General features: G+C 38.8%; 2 protein-coding genes across 2 annotated transcripts in view; one reads left to right on the top strand and one right to left on the bottom strand.

The window, feature by feature from the left end:
• LOC131691949 (TBC1 domain family member 31) overlaps positions 1–24,387 on the bottom strand; it is a 69,624-nt gene extending 45,237 nt beyond the window's left edge. Inside the window, exon 1 of the mRNA XM_058978730.1 lies at positions 24,222–24,387. Coding sequence (XP_058834713.1) covers positions 24,222–24,334 — 113 coding nt within the window. The 5' untranslated portion in view covers positions 24,335–24,387. The remainder of the gene's footprint in view (positions 1–24,221) is intronic.
• LOC131691950 (uncharacterized) lies at positions 13,050–14,561 on the top strand. Its single transcript, XM_058978731.1, has 2 exons — positions 13,050–13,213; positions 13,610–14,561. Exon 2 carries the CDS (start codon positions 13,725–13,727, stop codon positions 14,448–14,450), a length of 726 nt encoding a protein of 241 aa, XP_058834714.1. The 5' UTR covers positions 13,050–13,213; positions 13,610–13,724; the 3' UTR covers positions 14,451–14,561.

The raw sequence follows: 24,387 nt of genomic DNA on the forward strand, positions 1-24,387 counted from the left end.
CGGACCCATATAAGCGATCCGTATGAAATTTTATACACATCTGTGGGGATATTATAGCTATCATTTGGGACTAAGTTTGTGAAAATCGGCCAAACCATTTCCGGGAAACTGATGTGAGTTCGTAAATTTTGAAAGATGGCCGCTTTTCCCGGGCACTTCCGGAACCATCTATGGTGGTCAATGCAGTCAACGAAAGTTTGTTTGGCTGTTGGTGACCTAGAACAGCAAATTTAAGTTGTTTGAGAGACATTTTAGCGAAATTTTTACCTTTTTTGCTTTCATCGGAGTATCGGTTTGAATCACAATTTGTTATGTGATCGCACGCCACAGCCTGTAACTCCGGAACCGGAAGTCGGATCGGGATGAAATTAAAAAGCCATTTACGATGACGCAATATCTTTCATTTGAGACCAAGTTTAGTCGAATCGGTCTAGCCATCTCCGAGAAACCGATGACTGTTATTCTGAATTTAGATACTTTCGCCGGGGCTTCCGGAACCGATGATGGTGGCCAATGTGGCCAAATAGACTTTGAATGGATGTTAGTGACCTAATACTACAAATCGAAGCAGTTGTGGTCACATTTTGGAAAAATTTTCACCTTTATACATTCATTGCAGAATTTCTTAAAATCGACATTTTCTGCGTGTTCGTACTCATCACCCTGTAATTCCGGAACCGGAAGTCGGATCCATTAGAAATTCAATAGCAGCCTATGGGAACGTTGCACCTTTCATTTGGGACTAAGTTTTTAAAAATCGGTTCAGCCATCTCTGAGAAAAGTGAGTGAGATTGTGTTCGCGTACACACACACAGACGCACATACACACACACATACATACACACATACATACACACACACAGACATTTGCCGAACTCGACGAACTGAATCGAATGGTATATGTCACTCGGCCCTCCGGGCCTCCGTTAAAAAGTCGGTTTTCAGAGCAATTGCAATACCTTTCTATTGAGAAAGGCAAAAACGGGAAAGTAACGCAAAATGTATCGCGATAACCGATGAACCAACGATGACGATGAATACGACGATACAATTATCGACGATGACGATGAAGGCGACGATACATTATCGTTAACGGAGTTTCCGATGACGATACATTATCGTTAACGAGTAACGCCGATAAATTATCGTGAAAAATGTATCATATTAACAACCCTGATCCGGACCCAAGGTTCGGATACGTGGATCCAAACCGTACGTCTTGCTTCCCGTATATGATACGAAGGACTGTTAATATTTTGTGCAGTCACTACCTTGCTGTTGACGTCCGGATAGAAAAGAGACTCAACTCAACAAGTCTTTCGTCTGACTGTGTTCTAAAGCTGACCGAGTGTAAGCCAATCTGCCAGTACGAAAAAGTGTTGTGTAATGAAAAACGAAATTCATCTTCTTATGTTCATTTTGCATGATGCACAATACACTGTCAAGCGAAATGCAACACACTTTTAGAGGATCGGAAGTGTGTCATAATCCGCATAAATGTAACTTAGAGAACATTTGAATGGGTTCATATTGCCATTTAGTGCACCCTTTTGATATTAAAAAGATGTCGCAGATTTAACGAAACTTCTAATTGTTGTTCGAGTTTAACATTTCCAAGCGTCGATATGAGTTATTAATAAAATATATATATAGTTTTAAGAGGCGTCTGTACGGTAAATACGGAAGAATAAAAATAAATAAATTTATTAATAAGGGACCCCGCAGACATTGGATAAACAAGTGATTGTGTACAGTGAAGCAGTTATTCATTTTTCAAAAGGGGGGGGGGGCTAACTGCAGCAAAAATTCGGTTGCCGGCTTAAAAATACAAGAGTGTTGGTGATCAATTTCATTTTTTACTTTGACTAAAATTATACATTTTTATTGCAAATGATTAATGCAGTCGGTGAAGGCATATATGACGATTCCAGGAGGTATTACATGGAAAGCGAGAACAAAAGAAACTTTCAACTTTCTTCTAAAGCTTAACAGTAATATAACCATAGAAGAACTATATAGATGTTATTTATTTGGATAACAACTTATTCTACTTCTATCTTCTTTTCATTTTAACGACATTAAATTAGCTAGAAATTACTAAGTAGGAAAAGTTTAAAAAATAGTTATTAAATGATTTGGAATATACAGATAGGAAAGCTGTCGGTTCTCATGGTAAAGAGGGACGACTCTGCTGTTGCCGTGAAACATGGTAGATTTAAGCAATTCGTAATAACTCTGCCTAAGCACGACTCCTACCAGCAGAAGATAAAAAATAGTACGGAAGCTTCTAAGCCCCAAGTAACAATTCAATAGTAATTCTTTAAAAGGGCTAATGAGACTTTTGTAAACAAACTTATTTCGCTCATTATTCCGCTACCGAGTTGAATTTGATGAAAAATATACATGAATCAAAATCTTTATCCTTGGTAGAATCAATTTCAAATGTTTTCTGTGTTGAAATGATAACAAATTAGGAGAAATCAGCAAAACAAAAGTTTGTTTACAAATCTTATTAGCCCTATTCAAATGTTGATATGGAATTGAAGTTTTATAGCACGCTACAAGTGCAATCTTAGTTTAATAGTGAATACCATAAAATATATGTTTAAATATCTTATTTCATGGAAAGCATGAGATATATAATTCCCCCTTTAGGACAAAAGGTTAGGGGGAACGATCAACAAGAGATCGCCTGATCACAACGTAGTAGCAAGTTCATAAGGTGATCAGTTCAGCAGTCACATGACTATCAGATAACACACGAGGAAACTGGTTCGATATGGAGTGCCAACGAGCAACAGATGCGAAAAATCAGACTAGGGGCTTATTGCTCGCACTGGTTATATGTTAGAACAGTGTAGTGAGCTGAAAGCCGCTGAAAAGGGCGATCACGACAGGTGCGCATAAGGCTTGATAACTATGGACTAGCATGTTTTGTGCATGTAGAGCGTAGGCGACTCGTTAAACTGATCAGTAGACAACCGTCGTTGACTTTTGGGGAAAACGTTGCTGTCATTGGAGGTATGCAATCGAGAAAAATATGTGTGTGGAGCGTGACTGGAAAGTAGCTCCTTGGAAATGTCTAATGCATTCAACCATGGTTCGCATAAAACACCCAGTCGCTATAAATAGCACAGGTTTACGAAAAAAAATTGATTTCTTTCGTAACTATGTTTTCTAAATGCATTTTGAACCATTTTTTTTTCTTTATTAAATGTATTTCTACAGAAAGAAAATTTTCTATTTTCTACTTGATTCTCGGAGTTGCTCAGAAGTTGTTCAGAAGGTTTTGTTTGTCATCATTTTTCTCATAAATCCATTGGAGATTCACCCAACACCTTAAATAGAGATTTTTTTTAAAATGAAAAAGTAATTTTAGGTGAAAATCTAGGGCAGAATTCACATAACGAAAAAAATTTATATCATGAAATGAAATTAACAAAGTTTTAAAGTAAAATAAAAATTATTTTTAAAACTTAAAAACCTTTAGTAAAAAAAAATAGTGGGCCATAATCCATTACCAAATCCTGACGAGATAGAAAGAGAAACAATATATTTCGTAAATATTTTGATCTGATTAATCAATTTCTGTCCTGGAGGTGTCATTGTGTTGTCGAAGCGATGTCATCGTTTTCGTATAGGGCTATCAAGTAATTGAGCTGGACCGTAAAGCAAAACATTATGATCGAATACGCGGGTCTGAAAGATATATGGTCAGGATCTGAACAAATTCAATAAATGCATCTGAAAGGATAATGGAAATTTGATTTTAAACAGCAGTTATGGCCGTAAGACTCCGATTTTCATCACAACCTACAATATGAACCGAGTTATACATCTGCGATAGTCTTAAAAACATCTAGTGATTAATTAGGTCCCTCCCAAGTTTTTGCCAGATTTGACGAGTAGCTACTACAGTAAGAATGCGCAACAGCAGTACCGCCGGGATAATGACGTCAACGTCCTTGAAAGTAGGATGAACTCCCCAAACTACCCGGAATTCCACCCAATCCAAATCTTTACACTCTATAGATATACAAAATTGAAACATGGCTAAGGAACTTCTTACCGACATCTCATGATTCACATAAACATAATATAAATGTATATTTTTGTCTTATGATTTACATACATTTTCTTCTGGCTAAAAAATATGCGATATTTTCTGTGAAATTTACTATATTTCTTGTCTGAATGTATAAGTAGGTAGTAACTACAGACACTTTATATAACAAACTTGCGGAAAGAAAAAACAGTAAAACTAGCAATCATGAATGTAAACTGGCATCACGGAAGCTCCCATAAGCTTTGCATGGGCTTCCTCTTGTACTTCCTCTCTCAAAACCGTCATGCTCGTTTGGCTGCACTTTTTGACAGTTCGCTAGGCTGTGTATAAAGTGTCTGTAGTTAGTAACACATTTCATAGTAGGCTATGATTTTGAATGGGAAAACAAATGTCGATGAAAATTTGAAAATAAAACTTTTTTTTATGTCAAAACGGAAATCAAATGTTTACTGCGGTACGATTTCCCCTATAGAAAAATTAACAGGAGTGAAGTTGCCGTCAAATAGAGAAGTGTTGGGTAGATTGGAACATTTAATCGTTAATCGACACAAAAGCGTTCACCAAGCTGCAAAAAATGTAATAGAAGAAGTGAAAACGATTTGAAGAAAATATAATATAGTGACGGCACAGGACTACAACATAGTTGTCAAGCTTGTGAGGCTACATAGGAGAAGCAAGCTTTGAGAAAGAATTCTTCGCATGCGGATTTGCGCCAGAACGAACAAGCGGGAATGTTCAGACATAGTTTGGACGACTTATTCGACATCGCCCATCACGATGATATGATGCTGCACGAGAAAGACAGGCAATTCTTGATCATGCAGCGACAGAAAGGAAGACCAAGAACTATTGCCAAAGACATAACGGCAGAAATATGAGGAAGTACCAGTCGTTGAGCCACCGTTGGAATCAGAATCAAATACAAGTATTTTCACTGTCGACGAAGGCTAAATGATCACCGTAATGTATAACAATATGTATTATCATACTTTTCTTGTTTTCAGACATCCAGCCATCCACCATCAGGGCAAAATACGAACCACCAAAGAAAAAACCTCTGTTAGCGGCGACTCTTGATCGCGCAGGAGTTAGCGATCGGAACGCCATGTATATAATTTTCGCTGTTTTAACGAGCGCTGGACTAAAATTAGGTAAATTTTATACTTTTCGCGTATCTACCTAATTATGAACGTACTTTGACGATTACCAGTGTTGGTATCTTCAGATTCAAATAATCAGCTGCTTGGAGTTCCCAAGTTACAAGTGGGAACTGGTGTAAACCAGGCAAACGAAATTTGCAAGTTGATGGAAGAATGGAACTTAAGCGGGCGTATAACTACGATGCGGTTTGACACCACAGTGTCAAACACAGGACTCAAAAAAGGAACCTATACTCTTATCGAGAAGCGGTTGGAAGAGAACTTTTATGGCTGCCATGTAGACACCATATCACCTAGATTCTAATGACAGCAGCATGGGATACTTGATTCATTTCAAAATAAGATTCAAGTCGGCATGGTCAACAATGAACCAGGCGTTTCCAGAAAAAATGGTAGACACCAGCATTGTCACAGAACTTAGAGATGAAAAGCACGACTTGATCAGATTTTCGAAGGAGCAGATAGCGAGCAAGCAACAACGAAATGACTATAAGGAATTGCTTGATTTAGTTTTAACGTTCCTTGGCACTAAAAAAAATTAAATTAACCCCGCCAGGAGCGCATAACCGCGCCAGATGGATGGATAACCGCGCCAGATGAATGGCGAAATCCATATATTGCTTGAAAATATGGCTGTTTAGAGAACAGTTTTAAATGAGCGAATATGAGAAGGAATCCATTCCAATTATGTGCTTGTTTATTTTGCGAATACATATTTTCTCGTGATTTAACGCTCCTTCGTCTTTAACAGCTGCTCGAAATGATTTATGCTCGAGGAAGAAATTAATTGTTTTTAGAGATATTTATTCGGATCGTTCAATTAATATATACAGAACTGCGGCCTCGCGATTTATCCAAACATTTATGGTACATAAGTGATGAATTAATTGCAATGGCTCTTTACGACCCAGAAATATCCATTGATGAAAAGAGGAAAATTGTGTCTAACCTTAAAGTACGTAGGAATGACGACTCTCGTAAAATAAAATTGAATATATCTTCATTAGACGAGTTGAAGTCGTACGAGCTGTTGAACTGTGTCTCTTAACACTCTATGGTTTTTTCGATATTACCGAAATATATGCAAATTTTCTTAAGGAAGATCCGAGTAAATGGGAAGATTTGGAAGATTTTACTGAGAGAAAGAAAAAAATTGCCTCATTACAAGTAGTAAACGATTGCGCTGAACGTGGCGTTAAGCTGATACACGATTACTGTGGAAAAAATAACGAAAGATGAAGATCAACTCCGTTATCTATACTCCAAATAATGCAGCAGTATACACAGAACAACGCGCATCAAAATAAAGGAAGGCCTTGTAATACACGAAAATTAATAAATGTAAAAACTTGGTTGTTCTAGTGAAAAATATTTCTGAAACGATAATTCGTATTTTGAATAGTGAGGAAAAAATCCATGAGCTTAAAAGAAATGTCTTGCTGAGAGCGAGAATTATGTTCAGCATGTTGACCGTATAATCTACTTTATAAAAAGACTTTGCTTCACCAAGTGTAACGTTCACGAGACATTACCTAATTTAACTGCTCACAAGGCATTATCATTCGCCCTATCGAACTTCAGTTATAAAATTTCAAACATAACTGTTCTCGTTTGGAAAATCCTTGACTTGATAGTTCACTTTGCCGAAGACGCACTTCCGCTAAGTGTGTCCGCTCATGAGATATAGTCAATATAAAATGTATTTAGAAAATCCCAGGTGATCTAGCACCACTTAGTAGTAGAGTTCTGAATGAAACGATACTCCGTCCAAAAGCCCTTGGCTTTATGATCTACTTTGTCAAAGACTCTACCCCGCCAACTATTACCGATCCCGAGATATGACCCAATATTAAAAAAAAAACTATAGGTCTTTTTTATACTCCCTAGCGCCACCTAGCGGGATAATTCTGAAGCTGCCTGTTCTTCAACGGAAAGCCTCTAATATTCTGGTCCAGTTTGCCGAAAATACCATAATTCCAAATGGTCAGCATTTTGTGTTATTATAAGTTGAAATTCCTGTAGTTGAATTTACCTACCTCATGCAAATCGTTTTTCACTTTCGACAGAGCCACCCCAACTACAGCAAATGACACCTTCAGCTTTACGCGCCTATAACTTTGTCTGGTTCTATCCGATTGACTTCCGGTCTTCACGAAAATAATTAAATTTTTTTAAATCATTGAAAATCACCTTTTGAAAAATAAGCGGGGCAAAACGCACCTGTGCGGGGGCAAAATGCACCACAACAACGGGGCATTATGCACTACAACAACGGAGTAGAATGCACCGCAACAAGCGGGAATAATGCTCGGCGAACAAGCAAGTAGTTTTGTTTTCTAACGAGATTTCACAAAAGTGTGCCATTAAATAGCCTTAGGTTATGCAATTGGTAGGTTTTCAGAACGATTTTTGTTTTCGATTAAAAACCAACCAGCAACAAGCGGGAATAATGCTCGGCGAACAAGCAAGTAGTTTTGTTTTCTAACGAGATTTCACAAAAGTGTGCCATTAAATAGCCTTAGGTTATGCAATTGGTAGGTTTTCAGAACGATTTTTGTTTTCGATTAAAAACCAGCAAAATCAGAAAAAGGCCATTTTGCCCCCGATGGAGCAGAGATAAAAATTTGGCAAAAAGTGAATTATTTAGTAGATTTTTCATATGTAGTGCAACAGAATAATGAACAACGGTATAAATAGAACTGGAATGCTCTAATATAATAGTAAAACAGTATTCCAGTGTTCCGGAAAATCCTTGTTGCGCGAGCCACAATAATGACATGAGAAGAGCACGTTATTGTTCTTTGTTTATTTCTCGAGCTGCTATTGATGTACGGTTATCAAACATTGACAGTGTTTGTTTACTATGGCGGATTTCCGACTGGTGTTACCGTTTTCTAGAAATTTTCAGCTGTTTTCGATATAATCTAGGGGTGCATTTTGCCCCGGGGTGCGTTTTACCCCATCTTCTCCTATCCCACGACTACCACGAAAGTAGACGTAGACTAATTTTAAACCAAAAAATATAGGGGAAACCGGGGCTAGTTTGCGGTGTTTTCAGTTTCCATTTTTACAGCTTTGATGTAGAAAGATCTTGCAAAATATATGGCTGTTGCCAACATACCTGAATTTTATCAAAGTGCTTGTTGCATTGTCTTTGTTTTTATAGACAAGGATGTATGACGCGGAAAACCCGCCAATTAACCCCGGCCCCGGGTAAGTTGGCGGTATGTATGAATACGCCAGAAAATGGAGATTCAATTACACCAAAGGTTCGTGCTGAATGTCTCTTCAATAAAATTGTATATTAACCGACAATTGCCAATATAGTTTTACTTTGGAGTGAATTCCACAAATAAAAATATTTGATGACTACATTTACACTGCAATTAGTAGCGCCAACTTGCCCCGCGTCCGTCACCGCCATATTACCCAAACCGCATTTTTTCAAAAAACTATTTAAAAAATAACTTTAATTCATGGATAGATTTAATATCTATACGGATACTGAAAGCTCTTTTTACGCACTATCGAAAAATATAATGAATTGGGAAATAGATTTAAAATCGCCCTAAATAACACAAAGCGTTTAAAATTTAAAAAAAATACTTGGTATGCTCGAAAACACAATATCGCCCACAACTTCTACAAAACAAAATGTTTTTTAACAAAAACGCATTGGATAATGGGTTTCACATAACTTGAGGTAGGGTGATGAGCCTATTTTCACCATACTAAGCAAGGTGCCTCACTAATTCGGTAATTTCTTCCCTTACAATCAATGGAATGCGTAAACATTGACATCAACCGCTTTGCTTCGTTGTTAAGAACCAATATAATAACACAAATGCGTTGAAAACAGTAAAATTCTCGTGTTTAAGCACAATGAAAACTCGAATCGAGTGCCCCTATTGTTGCGCTACCATTTGACTCAATGCGTTGAACAAAGATGGCAGACACTGCTCTAACCAACGGCGTCAAATGGGTAGGGTGATAATAGAAACCTGGCGCAAATAGGCTCATCACCCTACATAATGAGAGGCATCTCTATATGCCTGATAGAAACGAAGACAAAGGGATTCCGCCAACTTACCCCAACCACCAACTAACCCCGGGCTCCCCTAACATTTAATTAACCCTTTCATGCCCAACTTTTTTCTAGTGCATGTAGGGTTTCAAAACTATTTTTCCTTGAAAACGGTGGGGTCAAGAAACACGAAAAGCCTATTTTCATAAAGATAGGTGCTTCCATGGCAGTGCTAGAAGCTGGTCCATTTTTACCTTCTGATGCTCAATACAATTCTCCTAGAATAATTACAATAGTCCAATTACGTGGAAAACGTAGCCAACGACAGTCTAAATTGGTAAGTTTTATCAGTTTTCAATAATATTGCACCATAACAAAGATATATGAAAAAATCATTTTTCGTCGTCAACGTAAACTGTCCCTGGCAGCACTGCTCCATCGGAATCCAATCAGACTAATTGCAATAACTTCAGTTCTAGAGCTGATCTTTGTAACTTTTAATACTCAAATTAAAGGCAATAATCACATTAATGAGCCTTACTTGTTTTTGTGAGCAAATCTCGACACAATCAAAAGTTATAGCTGTTTAAAAACGTTGTTATTTACAAACAACATGGGCATGAATGGGTTAACTTATCTTCATGTGATCATATTTTGAAATGTTGGTGGAATTGGTTTGGAAGTGGAGGGGGTGGGGGTTTAGTAGAGTTGGCGTAGAGGATGCGTCAGAAATCCTCCATCTTATTTCGGTATACGGGGTGTATGAAGGAAATGCGGATGTGAGGGTGGTCCAAAGGGAGAGGAGCGATGAAGGAGCGGGAGGGCAAGGGGAGGGGTGCTGAGCGGCAACACAATACTCAACCGAAAATTCTGCCTTTCATTTGAGACTTGATTTGAGAACATCGTTTCAGCCATCACCTAAGAACCGATGTGACTTTAATTGTGGAATATGCCCGGAATCCGGGACTTCCGGAATCGTCGATAGTATACAATATAGGGTAATGAGCCTATTTGCGCCATGTTTATATTATCACCCTACCCATTTGAAGCCGTTGGTTAGAGCAATGTCTGCCATCTTTGTTCAACGCATTGAGTCAAATGGTAGCGCAACAAAAGGGGCACTCGATTCGAGTTTTCATTGTGCTCAAACACGAGAATTTTACTGATTTCAACGCATTTGTGTTACTATATTGGTTCTTAACAACGAAGCAAAGCGGTAGATGTCAATTTATACGCATTCAATTGATTGTAAGGCAAGAAATTACCGAATTAGTGAGGCACCTTGCTTAGTATGGTGAAAATAGGCTCGTCACCCTATCCAAACAATGTTTGATTGTCAATCAGTGATCTAGACGTGCGAATCGAAGTAATTTGGTGACCATTTCAATAGTTTTTAGCCTCTGCGGCAGGCCCGGGCGCACGGGGGGGGGTTGGTCGTTCAACCCCCCCCCCCCCCCCCCCCCATGATCGTTTTGAATTACTTTTAAAAATTTATTATCTTCCTGTTCAGGAAAATAAATATACTTCAAACCGTTTGGACACATAAAACGTCATTTGAGTTCGGTCACTTTAGAAAGAAGTCAATGAAGAAACCAAGGACGAAATTTTGCGAGGGTGGCTGGAAAGGGATGTATGTCAAGTTGGACGGCTTCTCTGAAGGATCGGTTAACGTATCGACAAGCTTCGATATTAGCAAAAGTAGTGAATAGACAGCAGATGTCGGTCAGAGGGCTAGCAACGGCAGTTAAGGAGGAAAACACGAAGTTGGAGAAAATCGGGATATCGTTGTCTAGAATTAGACGTTAGAGTGGCAGCGAAATGGATCGCGAAAATTGGCATCGGTATAGGGTGAAATACTGCCGCCAAGAAGTTCTCAGCAACAGCTAACAGATAAATAGGAACGACTAGCACCAAGAAGGATAAGAAACCCGGCGAAGGTGGTTGTAAACAGATGTAAATCCTTATGGTCGACACCCCCGGGCCGGTTCATGTCTCAACAGGGTACGATATTTGCAGCAGACCTGAACTGGTGAGATATATCGCGAAGGTTTGACAGCAAGTAAGGAAAAGTAGCTATGGATAAAAACATGACGATTCACACAAAACAAAATAAGCAAGAACACAATCCTTACTAAAGCAGTACTTAACGGTTGCCCCGGATGGATGAGGATTACGAGATACAAGAGGTTTAAGTTTAGTCGGTTGGCTTAACGACTACTACAAACTGTAGGGATTGTGAGAGGAAAAGAGAGAAGGACTAAGAGAGAGAGAGAGAGAGAGAGAGAGAGAGAGAGAGAGAGAGAGCAAGAACATAGAGAAAATTTCAGGTTTAAATAAAATGAGAAAAAATGTGTCAGTCTTGTGCTTGGCTTTGAGCGACAAAGTGGTGTTTCTCACTGGAAAATGCGAAACATATACACCCGGACACGACAATGGCGCAGTTTGGTAATTGCGTAAGTAAGCAGTGCAACTTTGATATGTCAAAAAAAAATTTTGTGATATTATTCCCCTGAGAGGGTACTGCAAGTGTATTTCTCGAGTGGATGTTTTTTTTTCGAATGGCCTCGAGAGGTAAATTAGAATATAATCCCCTGAGAGGGTGTTCAAATTGTTAAGCCCCCGAGAGGGAAATGGAACTGTATTGAAGTATGGCAAAAAAAGAAATTTCGAAATATTATTCCCCTGAAAGGGAACTGGAAGTATATTCCCTGAGCGGATGGTTTTTGAATGGCCCCGAGAGGTAAATTGGAATATATTCCCCTGAGAGGGTGTTCCCATTGTTAAGCCCCCGAGAGGGAAATGGAACCATATTAAAGTACATTCCCCTGAGAGGGTGTTATAATTGCTATGCTCCCGAGAGGGAAATGAATCCGTATTCTCGTGATCCCAACGAAGACTCCAGATGTGCGAAATAATTCTCTGGAAGTTACGTTATAACGCTGGCAAACGCTCATTATAATCCGATTCATCAACTTTTTACTCAACCAGCGAAATACGCAAAAAAAAAGGTTCGTGTATGTATGCGTCTGCACTATACTCCGATCGAGTGTTTACTTGCCAACTTAGATAATACCCACACTACAGTAAGCGGCAAGTTACGGCAGGTAGCCTAGAACAAAGTTTCATTAGTCTGCCGTTCGCAAGCATCTAGTTTAATCCGCCTAGCCGCCTTACCGTTTACTGGGTAGTATTGTCGTAGTGTAAGTAAACTCATAGTACGATTAACTGATTATGCCACCCACCTTCGAAGATTGATATAAGCCAACGAAATTCATTCCAAACGCGCACACTACATTCTGTCTATTTTCTTCCATCTACCATCTGTATAAACGCTGTAGCATCGACTTTTGTATTGACCCAGAATAGTACATATGAATAGCGGGAGCATGTATGCTGTCACGTTTGAAGAGCGAAGTAGAAAAAGCGACAAAAAAGCGATGAAACTATCGATTTTCTATGGTTTAACACATACAATCGATGATTGATCATTTTATTTGATGTATTGCCCACTATTTGAAGAATTAAGCAACTGTAAAGTTGTTTTTTCGTAATCGCAAATCCTTTCTTCAAGATGTGACGTCACATATTTTTGGCGTGCATTCACCAACACACCAAGAGACGAGCAATACTCCCACCTATCAGACTGGGGTGGTCAGACTCGCGCATGTGTGCGTGTTGCAGTTTTTGCTTCAATTGTAACGGCACAAATAAGTCACCAATCTTGTTCATCAGATTGTGATCAGTAATCTTCAGTGTGAACGATACAGCCGCATTCCGACGTGCGGTGATTAAAGAAAAAGGAAACAATTACGTTGAATTCATCCAATCGGTTGATCTCAACAATCTATCCTTATCTTGGAGTGCAACAGGTTAGGTTGATTAGATTTTTCGGTACTAGCGGCGGATTTCGGACCGGTGAGGGAAACGCTATTTTTCTTCACGTTGCGCCGTTGAACAGTACAGGTGGGTTTATTCATTATCCTACACGCATTCCAGGGTGCCCTGTGTAGTATCATGTACTGCAGTTTCCACCTAGCTTAGTGGATAGATTTTTTCAATCGGAAAAGAGGATGTGGTTTAAACCGTTGAAATAGTTAAGCTATTTGTGTGTGTGCTGTATGTTGGTATGACACACACTTAGAAAGCGTCTAATTTTTTGGTATTGGAGAGAGTTAGTAGAACGAATGTGACTCACACTCAGGCATGAGTGTAAGGTACTACTATTGTTGGAATTTAATGAATTGAGCATAGCTTCCCACAGTACGATTGAGAGGGTTTAAATGACTAATATTATTCCAAATGGAATTACATTGATGTGAGAAAATCTAATTGTAAACAATCGTGTTTTTTCCATTTTAGGAACCCAATTCACTTTGTTAAATTTGCTTATTGAAACGGGTCGAAATGGATAAACGACACAATGAGCGCCTGAGAACCAAGCTTCGTATGGCCCGAAAAAGGAACAGTATGGTTAATGAGTGGATCGAAGAACCATCTATTGGATGTTTTAGAGAGTACGGTATCAAGTAGTACGGCCCCTGACGAAAAAGTACTCCCTTACTCGAATGCGATGTATCGCTTGAGAGAGATTCACGGTTCTCGCGATTATATACTGCTCCAACGCCAAAAGTTACGGTCAATGACACAAAGTCCAGATGAACCCAATGTAAAGTTTGTAAAACGAGTTGCAGCGGTCGCCAAGCTCTGCGATTATAGCAGCGAACAGATGATGGAGACAGTAGCCGACGTGGTTCAATCACATACACTGAATATCAAAGTGCGAGAAGCAGGTCGAAAGGTGATGCGCAAAGGCGGTTCGATCACGGAATTGTTGGACAAGGTTCGGTCGGCAGAGATAGAACGACAGAGTAAAGAAATATACGCCAAAAACCATCAGCAGCCAGCTGCGGAAATTGCTGCTACTTCATACGCAACCAGTCATCCTTTCCACGGCTATGGTCACGGATCAAATTTTCAGAGTGAAGGTGGTTTTCAGCGACCACGCGGAGGATTTCAGTCACGTACCCGGGGCGCATACGTCAACGCGGCTGGAGAAGGCTACAGAAAACGCGTACCGTGCTGGAGATGTTCCAGTAACTTCCATCGACCGCATAACTGTCACGCAATCGATAAAGTCTGTCGGAATTGCGAAGTAAAAGGTCGCATTGCACGCGCTTGTCGTAAGACGCTACGCTGCTGAAAGCGCAGGATCAATATCGGTCCCGCAGTCATGAAAGGTTGCTACCAATACAGCTGGAGAGGAAATTTTGTTAGATGAGAGCGATGAGAAGAAAGCAGTAAGTGAACTTAACTAGAACAAAAAAAAGGTTGACGAATTTAGATTAAATACAACAACCGAGAACTACAATATGTTGTTTTGGTTTCCACCCAATGGTTAAATTTGCTTTGAATTAATAAACAAAAACAGACAATAAGCAAATGTTCATTTTTTTTCTCTTGTCCTTAGGAATGTAAGGCTTGAAAACCATTAAGCGTTGTATTAGAATACTTTAGTCAGCTTGTAGCTAATGGCCAAACAAATCCAGCATGAAAGCATTGATGGTCTTTTTTTCTTATTCTGCAGAAAGAAAACTGCTCTTCGACAACGATGCATACAGAAGCTATGACGTATGACACAATAAACACTTCTGTAGAATCTATGGCCCGCCAATCAGAATCAGGAGAGCATTGTGACCGACTCTCATTAAATTCATTGAACTACCGCCGTCAACTAGATACCCTTGTCTGTCATGTCGTTGGCCAAGTAGCCGGAGAAAAAGTAAGTTTCATGATAGACTCAGGAGCAGACGTGAATACTGTCGGCCTGGACATTCTTGATCAGTTGATGAACAGCGACCCTCTTCATTGCCCTATATATAACTTTAAAAAAGGAACAGATCGGCCCCTGAAAGCTTACGCAACCTCAGCGGCAATTTCCGTGGTTGCGACATTCGTTGCAGAATTGTTCATCACGGCGGACCGTCCGCGATGTCTAGAAAAATTTTACGTAGTACAAGATGCGAAGGCTCTGCTCGGTAGAAGTACAGCGATAAGATACAGTTTGTTAAAACTGGGTCTAAATGTTCCCATTCAGGGACTCGTTGGCCGAGGCGAACCTCATTTGTTACGTGGTGAGATGTGTGCGATTGGCACAAGAGAGCAGTTCCCCATGTTCAACGTACCACCGGTGTTGCTAGCTTACGACAAGAGCATTCCTCCATCAAGGCATGTTTTTACCAGCATACCGCCTGCTTTCAAAGAAGAAACAAATTGCAGACTAGATGAGTTACTGTCCTCTGGCATTATAGAAAGAGTTAATAGCGAAATGGACAAGTCGTTCTGCTCTTCTCTTTTGGTCGTTCCGAAAGGAAAATCTGATATAATATTAGTTGTCGACTTGAGAGGGCCCAACAAAAGTATCATGCGTTCACCTTTCGAAATGCCCGCTCTCGAGGCTATCTTATCGGAATTACACGGAGCCACGTGGTTTTCAACAATCGACTTGTCGAGCGCTTTTTTTCACGTAGTCCTACATGAAGATTGCAGACATTTGACGAATTTCTTTGCTGGTGAAGCTACCTATAGATTCAAGCGGCTTCCCTTTGGGCTGTGCAACTCGCCCGACATTTTTCAAGAAATTCTGCAGACGGTAGTTGTTGCGGAATGTCCAGGTTGTGTCAATTATTTGGACGATATTCTCGTTTTCGGCAAAACTAAAGCAGAACACGACAAGAATCTGGAAAATGTTCTCCGTCGATTGCGCGAACATAACGTGCTATTGAATGTAGCAAAGTGTGTGTTCGAAAAACAGTCCATAAAATTCATCGGATTCCGCTTATCCGACGACGGATGGAGCATAGCCGACGACAAACGGAAGGCCATTGAAAGCTTTCGTAGACCGGAATCACTTTCGGAAGTGAAAAGGTCCTAGGTTTAATGAACTTTACAGAGCGATTCATTGTTAACAGGGCCGAAAAGACGAAAAATCTTAGACTGCTAACGAAATCTGATGTGTTCTACTGGACACCTGAGGAGGAAAAAGAGTTTGTTTACCTGAAAACAGAAGCTTTAAATTCGATTGTCAAACTGTGGTACTTTGATCACCGAGACAACACGGAGCTTTACGCAGATGCTTCTCCAATTGGTATAGGTGCAGTCTTGGTGCAATTTAGCAGCTCAGGTGAACCTCGCATTATAGCGTGCGCATCCAAAGCACTCACTATTGCCGAACAGCGATACCCTCAAACGCAAAGGGAGGCTTTAGCGATTGTTTTGGGCGTCGAACGGTTCAGATATTATTTGACCAGTAAGCAGTTCACAGTTAGAACAGACTCGGAGGCTAACGAGTTCATTTTCGATGGTCAACACAGAACAAGTAGGAGAGCTATAACTCGAGCTGAAACTTGGGCATTACGACTAGGGTTGTGGTACCGGTAATACCGGTACCGAAAATCCCGGGAATACCGACCCATTTTTGGTACCGTAATACCGGTACTGAACAAAAGCCAGTACCGGTATTTTCGGTACCATACATTTTTTATGAAAAATATGTGGACTCTCTAGGGGGACTGGTTTCAAAATATCGGTCTACAAGATGACTTTTAATTATATTAATTGTCATCTAGATAAATCGTTGAGCTAACACCTTTGTAGGGGAATGAGGTGGGGCCATCATTATAATAATTCTAGAAGTAAAACATTACTAGCTCCCGTTGTACTGAACGGTATATTTAAATTCTTGCTTTATTTTGTCGAAATTAAAATTTAACGATCTTGTACTAAATTTCAAAATATTCACATCTAGCGTAAGAGACGTAAAAATTTGCTATTATTTTGTTTATTAGCGACATTCTGATTGGTTTTCATTATTCACTGGGTGGCGCGTAATAAGACTATGGTCTAAGTCATGTCTGTATTTGGTTTGATCTTAAACCATTATCTATAAAAGAACGAACAGCGGTTTAGTAGCTAATAATTTTAGAGTTGGTGAACTGCTTCAAATTGGGCGATTTGTAATTATTGGTGATCGGAAAATGCTGGAAAACTCAATACATTACGGAAAAGCAAGGAGCCTTCCCTAGTAACAATTGTGGTTTTATGATAGTTTTATAGCCACTGATAAAACTTAGATTGCACTTGTAGCGTGCTATTAAACTTCAATTGTTACTTGGGTTGGTATGCATTAGAGAATAGTAGGCAAATGACATAATGATCGAAACCAATTTAGAGAAAAGCAAGAGAGGAAATGCGAGCAACCTGCTCGGATTTACTGCCATTCTCGCTTTGATTTACTGTTATTAATAGGGTTTCTTACATTTACCATCTGTTGAAGTCGACGAAAGTCGCACCGCTTAGCAGTTAGTGATATCAAAGTGGCCTAGATTTTAAAATAAAAGAAAGTGCCGCATACGAAAAATATCTTCTGTGAAATGAGTCATATCATTCCGAAGCAATTAAAAACAATAAACATGTTTTTTTGATCAATCATCTGAGAATAAGGTCATCAGTTTGAGCATTCGATTTCACTTTGAAGCTGTTTTCGATTTTTTTTTTAAATATTCGAGTACCGGTACTTTACCGGTACTACCGGTACTGAGGGCTTCAGTACCGTAGTACCGGTTCTCACCAAAAAGGGTCGGTACTGCGAACCCTAATTACGACTGCTCCAGTACCGGTTTAGAGTTGAAAGGATCCCTGGACATCTAAATGTGGCAGATGGTCTGTCTCGGCTCATCGACAAATCACAGGTTAACGAACCATTCGACGAGGACAACGACAAGCATATGCTGTTTTCACTGGATGCAGGAAACATGAGTATTTCGTGGTCGGAAATCCAGCTAGCATCGGAACGCGATGAGGAACTTTGTGAAGTTAGGTACGGAATCGAATCCGGGAAATGGACGAGCGGACTAAAGCGTTATGAAGCTCAAGCGAAGTATTTGAGTACTCTGGATCTTCTGGTGTTCAAAAATCATTTAATAGTTCTGCCGATTAGTTTGCGACGACGGGCATAGGAAGCAGCTCACCAGGGACACGTAGGATGTGGAGCAACAAAACGGATTCTTCGAGAGTTCTTTTGGTGGCCTAACATGGCGAAGGAAACGGAAGATTTTGTGGCCAAATGCGAAACGTGTCTTGTGATTTCGAAACGGAATCCACCCACACCACTATGAAGCCGCCAACTTCCTAACGCCCCCTGGGAGATTATTATAATTGACTTTCTTCACATCCAAGGTTGTGGTTCTGGCTATTTGTTGATATGTGTAGACACATATTCGCGATACTTACACGTGGTCGAGATGAAAGCCACAGATGCTCGTCATACGAATGCTGCGCTTTGTAAGATATTTTCGGTATGGAGACTCCCATTAGTAATCCAGTCCGACAACGGACCTCCTTTTCAGAGCAGCGAGTTCTTTGGTTATTGGGAGGCGAAAGGAGTTAGCGTGCAGAAATCCATTCCGCTCAGCGCACAATCAAACGGTGCGGTAGAGCGTCAAAACCAAGGCATAATCAAGGCTTTAGCGGTTGCAAAAGTAGAAAAAAGAGCTGGAAAGAGGCCCTAGAGGAATACACCCATGTTCACAATACACGTAAACACCATTCACGACTAGGAGTCACGGCATTCGAGCTGCTAGTTGGTTGGCGCTACCGAGGAACGTTTCCTAGTTTGTGGGAATCGAAGACCGTATTGGATACAAGTGATATGAGCGAGAAAGATGCATATTCGAAACTCGTGAGTAAGCAATTCGCCGATAAACATAGAGGAGCGAGGGAAAGTGAAATTACGGTTGGTGATAAGGTTGTTGTTGCGATTATTCAGTGAACTAACCCGACTCGACATTCTCGAACGAGAAATACACGGTGTTGACCAGGCAAGGAGCGAAGGTGGTAATTCGGAGCGAAAGCGGCGTACAACTATCCCGCAATATATGCGATGTGAAAAGGATTCCAGTAGCTTCGGATATCCAAGGTTATACCGCGAGGGAAGACAACGTACAAGCTGATCCCGATCATTCTCAACCACGTAATCTGACGACCGAGCAAAACGTAAGCAACAACGTATCGGAAAGGCCGAGAAGAGAGATTCGGAAACCAGCAAAACTAAATGACATGTATTTATACAATATTTTTGAATGAAGTGTAGAGACAGAGGAGGATGTAGGGATTGTGAGAGGAAGAGAGAGAAGGACTAAGAGAGAGAGAGAGAGAGAGAGAGAGAGAGAGAGAGAGAGCAAGAACATAGAGAAAATTTCAGGTTTAAATAAAATGAGAAAAAATGTGTCAGTCTTGTGATTGGCTTTGAGCGACAAAGTGGTGTTTCTCACTGGAAAATGCGAAACATATACACCCGGACACGACACAAACCAATCCGAATCCACCACGAGCCAGCATTCAACGCACAGTGGTTGGAAATGCCGAAAACGTCACTAGAGGCCAAATTATTGAATATATTCGTAGGGTATCTTTGGAGGAATTGTTCGTAAGAATATTCCCCACAACCTGATAAACATTAAATTGAGGCATGGTTTACTATGATTGAAATAGAAAAATTAACTTTTCTTACTGACGATGTAGAAAGTTGATGTCTTCGACAAAGTTTTAGGAATGCTCATAATGAAGAATTTTGTTGAACAACTTGAGCTTGTAGGACTTAATGTTATCGATTTTTAAAGCGTTTGCTAAGGCAAATCCCTTAAATTTAGCTATTTAATATAACTTTTTTCGCTGAGACTTTTTGTGCAAACGATGTTCCAGACCAATGTTGAGGTATTAACACCGCATAATATTGTTGAAGACTGCATGTAAAAATTAAATTATTGTTGAAGACTGCATGTAAAAATATTGTTGAAAACAGCATATACAAATTTTACCTGAAATCGGCAGCGCGGCGCACACCTCTTGTAAAAATACTCATTCGTTTTAGAGTTATTGAGGAACTTTAATTTTTTTACCACCAACTTCAACTGCGTATAAGAGAGAAAGGTGCAAACCAAAATTGACGAGCAGGCACTATTTTCAATGTCCGGACTACGCATAATAAAGGTAAGAAGGTTTTAAGCTCATTTTGTAATGTTTTTACTTGGGTATTTTTACTTACAGTCTTCAACAATATTATGTGGTTTTAATGCCTCCATATTTGTCTAGAGCACGGTTTGCACGAAAAGTCACAGTGGAAAAATTTATTAAAAAAAACTAAATTTGAGGGTGTTGCCATAGAAAACGCTTTACAAATCGATAACATTAAATCCTAACTGAACTGAAGTTCAACTAGTTCAATAAAATTCTTTATTATTAGCATTTCTAAAACTTTGTCGAAGACACCAACTTTCTACCTCGTCAGCATAAAAATTTAATTTTGTTAATTTGCTCGTAGTAAGCCATGCCTAATTTTAATTTTTAATCAGGTTGTGGGGAATATTCTTACGTAGAATTCACAGGGTATCCCTGTGAATATATGCTTTTGCCTTTAGTGAATTAAGTTCGCGTTTTTGGGGTTTCCGACCACTATGCAGCAGTGTTTTTGATGACTTCTTCTCGATAACACTAGTTTACAAGAAAAATGAAGCTTCAAGAAAAACTATTTTTAGACTAATTTTGGGTCGCTGAACACGGAAACATTATTCATTTTTTTGTTCAAAGAAGCGATTTTGCGATTTTCTCAAAAAACTCGTTTTTGAGCACTTTTTGTAGTTTTTAGTCAATATTTCGTGTCAAAATCATTCAATTAATTTTGTTAATTATCAGGTTGAAAGGTGCCGAGATGTCCTTTACAAAAACATATAATATGTATTAAGTTCGCGTTTTTGGGGTTTCCGACCACTATGCAGCAGTGTTTTTGATGACTTCTTCTCGATAACACTAGTTTACAAGAAAAATGAAGCTTCAAGAAAAACTATTTTTTAGACTAATTTTGGGTCGCTGAACACGGAAACATTATTCATTTTTTTGTTCAAAGAAGCGATTTTGCGATTTTCTCAAAAAACTCGTTTTTGAGCACTTTTTGTAGTTTTTAGTCAATATTTCGTGTCAAAATCATTCAATTAATTTTGTTAATTATCAGGTTGAAAGGTGCCGAGATGTCGTTTCCAAAAACATATAATATGTGTCGATCATAAGTAAAACTTTTAGTGCTGCAAGCGACCAGAGTTTAAAAAAGTGCATTTTTGACCATTTTTAAAAATTACTCATTTTTAAATGATTTTTTTACCAAAAACAAATTTTTTTTCGGACCTTTTAGAATCTAAACTGACAGATAATATGTTTACGTTAATTTTAAGCCTAATATCACTAACATCGGATGGAAAATGTTGATGCTATGGCACATTGAGCGAAATGGAAATTTTATGATTTTAGCGACGGTTTAGAGGGTGTAGCACTGGTCTCAGAAGCCAGTCGTCAAATATTCGAGTCCCTATCGGGAAGGAGTCTCAGTGGGATCGTAGCACTAGCCACGTAATATTCTGTGAACTGAGAATCTGCTGTGAAGTCTGTTGAAGCAGAAGGCGAAAATTCCTTTAATTCGTAAAATATGTACTCACCACAGACAAAACAAAACTTTTCCAACGATATTTCCACATCCTAAACCATTCAAATGCCGCAGGATGGATGGATACAAGCTCGAGAAGACAGTACCTAACACAAGCAATAACTATCAAGTATAGAAGATTATTTCAGCCGAAAGTATGATTGTGCGAAAAATAAAAAGTTACAATTTTCACTCAGTGCTTTATACCATTTACATTTTTCATCCGACTTTTGTGACCATTGGATTCAAATTTATGCAAAAAGATTAATTATCTCATTAGATTCTAAAAGAATTTTCTTCTGTCCTTGATTTATTATAAAAAAATTACTAGTAATATGCATTTTTTAAAAAGGGTCGAACATCAGACATTTGTTTACTTTGGTCGATTGTAATCATAATAAATGTACATTTCTCGACAAATATATGATTACGGCTTAAAAGCCAACTGTCAAAATTCTCTTTGAAAGGAAATTCCGGACAAACCGTTACTGGCTAAACGCAGTTCATAGCAGTTAATGCAAGAGAAAACTTTTTTTCTTTTGTTTACTATAAACATCTGTGATTGGCGGGTAACATTTTGTCTGAAATTTCCTTTCAAAGCCGTAATCATATGTTTGTCGAGATTTGATCTACGCATATTATACATTTTCGGAGAGGGCACATCAATACATTTCGAACTGTTTCGATCGTATCCTATTTGAACAAGTTATTGACAAGTAACTAAAATAGTGCCCAAAAACACCTTTTTCAAAGAAATCTTGAAAATGCTTCTTTGAAAAAATGGACTTGGTTTTCGTATTCAGCGATCCAAAATTAACTGAGGAAACACCTTTCTTCTTAGCTTATCGCGATTACCTTAAAATTGTTAAAATCTGTCACATTAGATTCTGCAAATATGAAAAATTATTTTTCAGTAATAAAAAATAGAGGAAAAACAAAAAAACGGAAGTAAAAGAAAAACTTTTTTTTAAACTCGAACTTCTTTGAAAGAGAAATAGAGTATTATTTTCGTATTCATCGACCCAAAATTAATCTAGAAAACACTTTTTATCGTAACTTCATTTTTCTTGTAAACTAGTGTAATCTTATTTAAGACCAAAAGAGATAAGTGAAAAACAGAGCAATTTTCACTCGGTGCTTAATAACATCACCAGTTTTTGTCGGATTTTCGTGATTTAGGCTTAAAATTCACGTGAGAAGTTTGTCAGTCACATAAGATTTTAAATTGATTTATTTTTTTATGAAAAACCAACTAAAAATTAGTAATTTTACCAAACACTACTTTTTTGACTTTGGTTGCTCTTAACCCTAAATTCTTGGTATTTTATCCTAACATGTTATACATTTTTGGAGTGGGTACATCAATACCTTTCGAATGGTGAGTCGTTTGTGTTAATCGGAAGATTTTTTTCCTGAGATATTGACCAAAAACTGCAAAAAGTGCTCAAAAACACCTTTTTCAAGAAATCACAAAAACGGTTCTTTGAAAAAGAAAATGGATGTGATTTTCGTGCTCAGCGACCCAAAATTGACTTAGAAAACGCCTTTTTTCTTAACTTCATGCAATTAACCCAAAATTTGTAAACTAGTGCAATAAACATTTTTTACCCAATTTGTTGAGCAGAGTCGTTTGGTTCACAAGACTAGGTCCAGGCCTCTGAAAAAATCTTCAAAGTTTGAGGGTTTCTATACATTTCTTTTAAAATAAACGTTAAAAAATCAACCCCCTCCCCCCTTTGAGAATTTTCTGCGCACGCGGCGGTATTACGATTGTACCGATTTATATGGGAAATTCCAGTGTAACCTTACTAACCAACCTGTAACTCCGGAACCAAGAGTCAAATCCGAATGAAATTCAGCAGCAGTCAATGGCATTACTGCATCGTTCATTTGAAATCAAGTTTGTAAAAATCGGTAGAGAATTCGCTGGGTAATATGTGTGATATTAGCTTAGGAACTTGGCGAGTTCCCCGGAGGCATCATGAACCGTCATAGGTGGCCAATGTAGTCAAAGCTGCTTTGATTGATCATTAGTGATCCAGACCCGCAAACTAGAGTAATGTTGAACCCATTTTAATATGTTTTACGTCATATGGACATCATGGTTGTACCAGTTTATATGGGAATTTGCTGTGACCGCACTCTTCAACCCGTAACTCCGGAACCGGAAGTCGGATCAATTAAAAATTCAATAGCAGCTTATGGGAGCGAGCAACTTTTCAGATGAAACTAAGTTTGTGAAAATCGGTTCAGCCATCTCTGAGAAAATTGTGTGAGTTTAAATGACACACACACAGACATTTAACGATCTCGACGAACTGAATCGAGTGGTATATGACACTCGGCCCTCCGGGTCTCCGTTGAAAAGTCGATTTTTTCAGTGATTGCATAGCCTTTCTTTATATGAGAAAAGCAAAACAGAGCGCATTCAAAAATACATACCCATCATCACAAGATTTAAATTTGAATTTCTTTTTTTGAATCTCGCGGTTCTCTACTAAGTCTGGGTTTATACCACTTGCAACATTGCTCACGTTCATATTGTTACATTGCATTCTAACCAATTGCAATAATTATGACAAATCACTTAAATTAAAACAGACTGCAT

This window comes from Topomyia yanbarensis, chromosome 3 (genome assembly GCF_030247195.1).
Source record: "Topomyia yanbarensis strain Yona2022 chromosome 3, ASM3024719v1, whole genome shotgun sequence".
In the NCBI taxonomy this organism is placed as follows: Eukaryota; Metazoa; Arthropoda; class Insecta; order Diptera; family Culicidae; genus Topomyia; species Topomyia yanbarensis.

Coding starts and splice junctions, on each gene's coding strand:
- LOC131691950 (XM_058978731.1), top strand. CDS start 13,725: ATGAGTGGATCGAAGAACCATCTATTGGATGTTTTAGAGAGTACGGTA.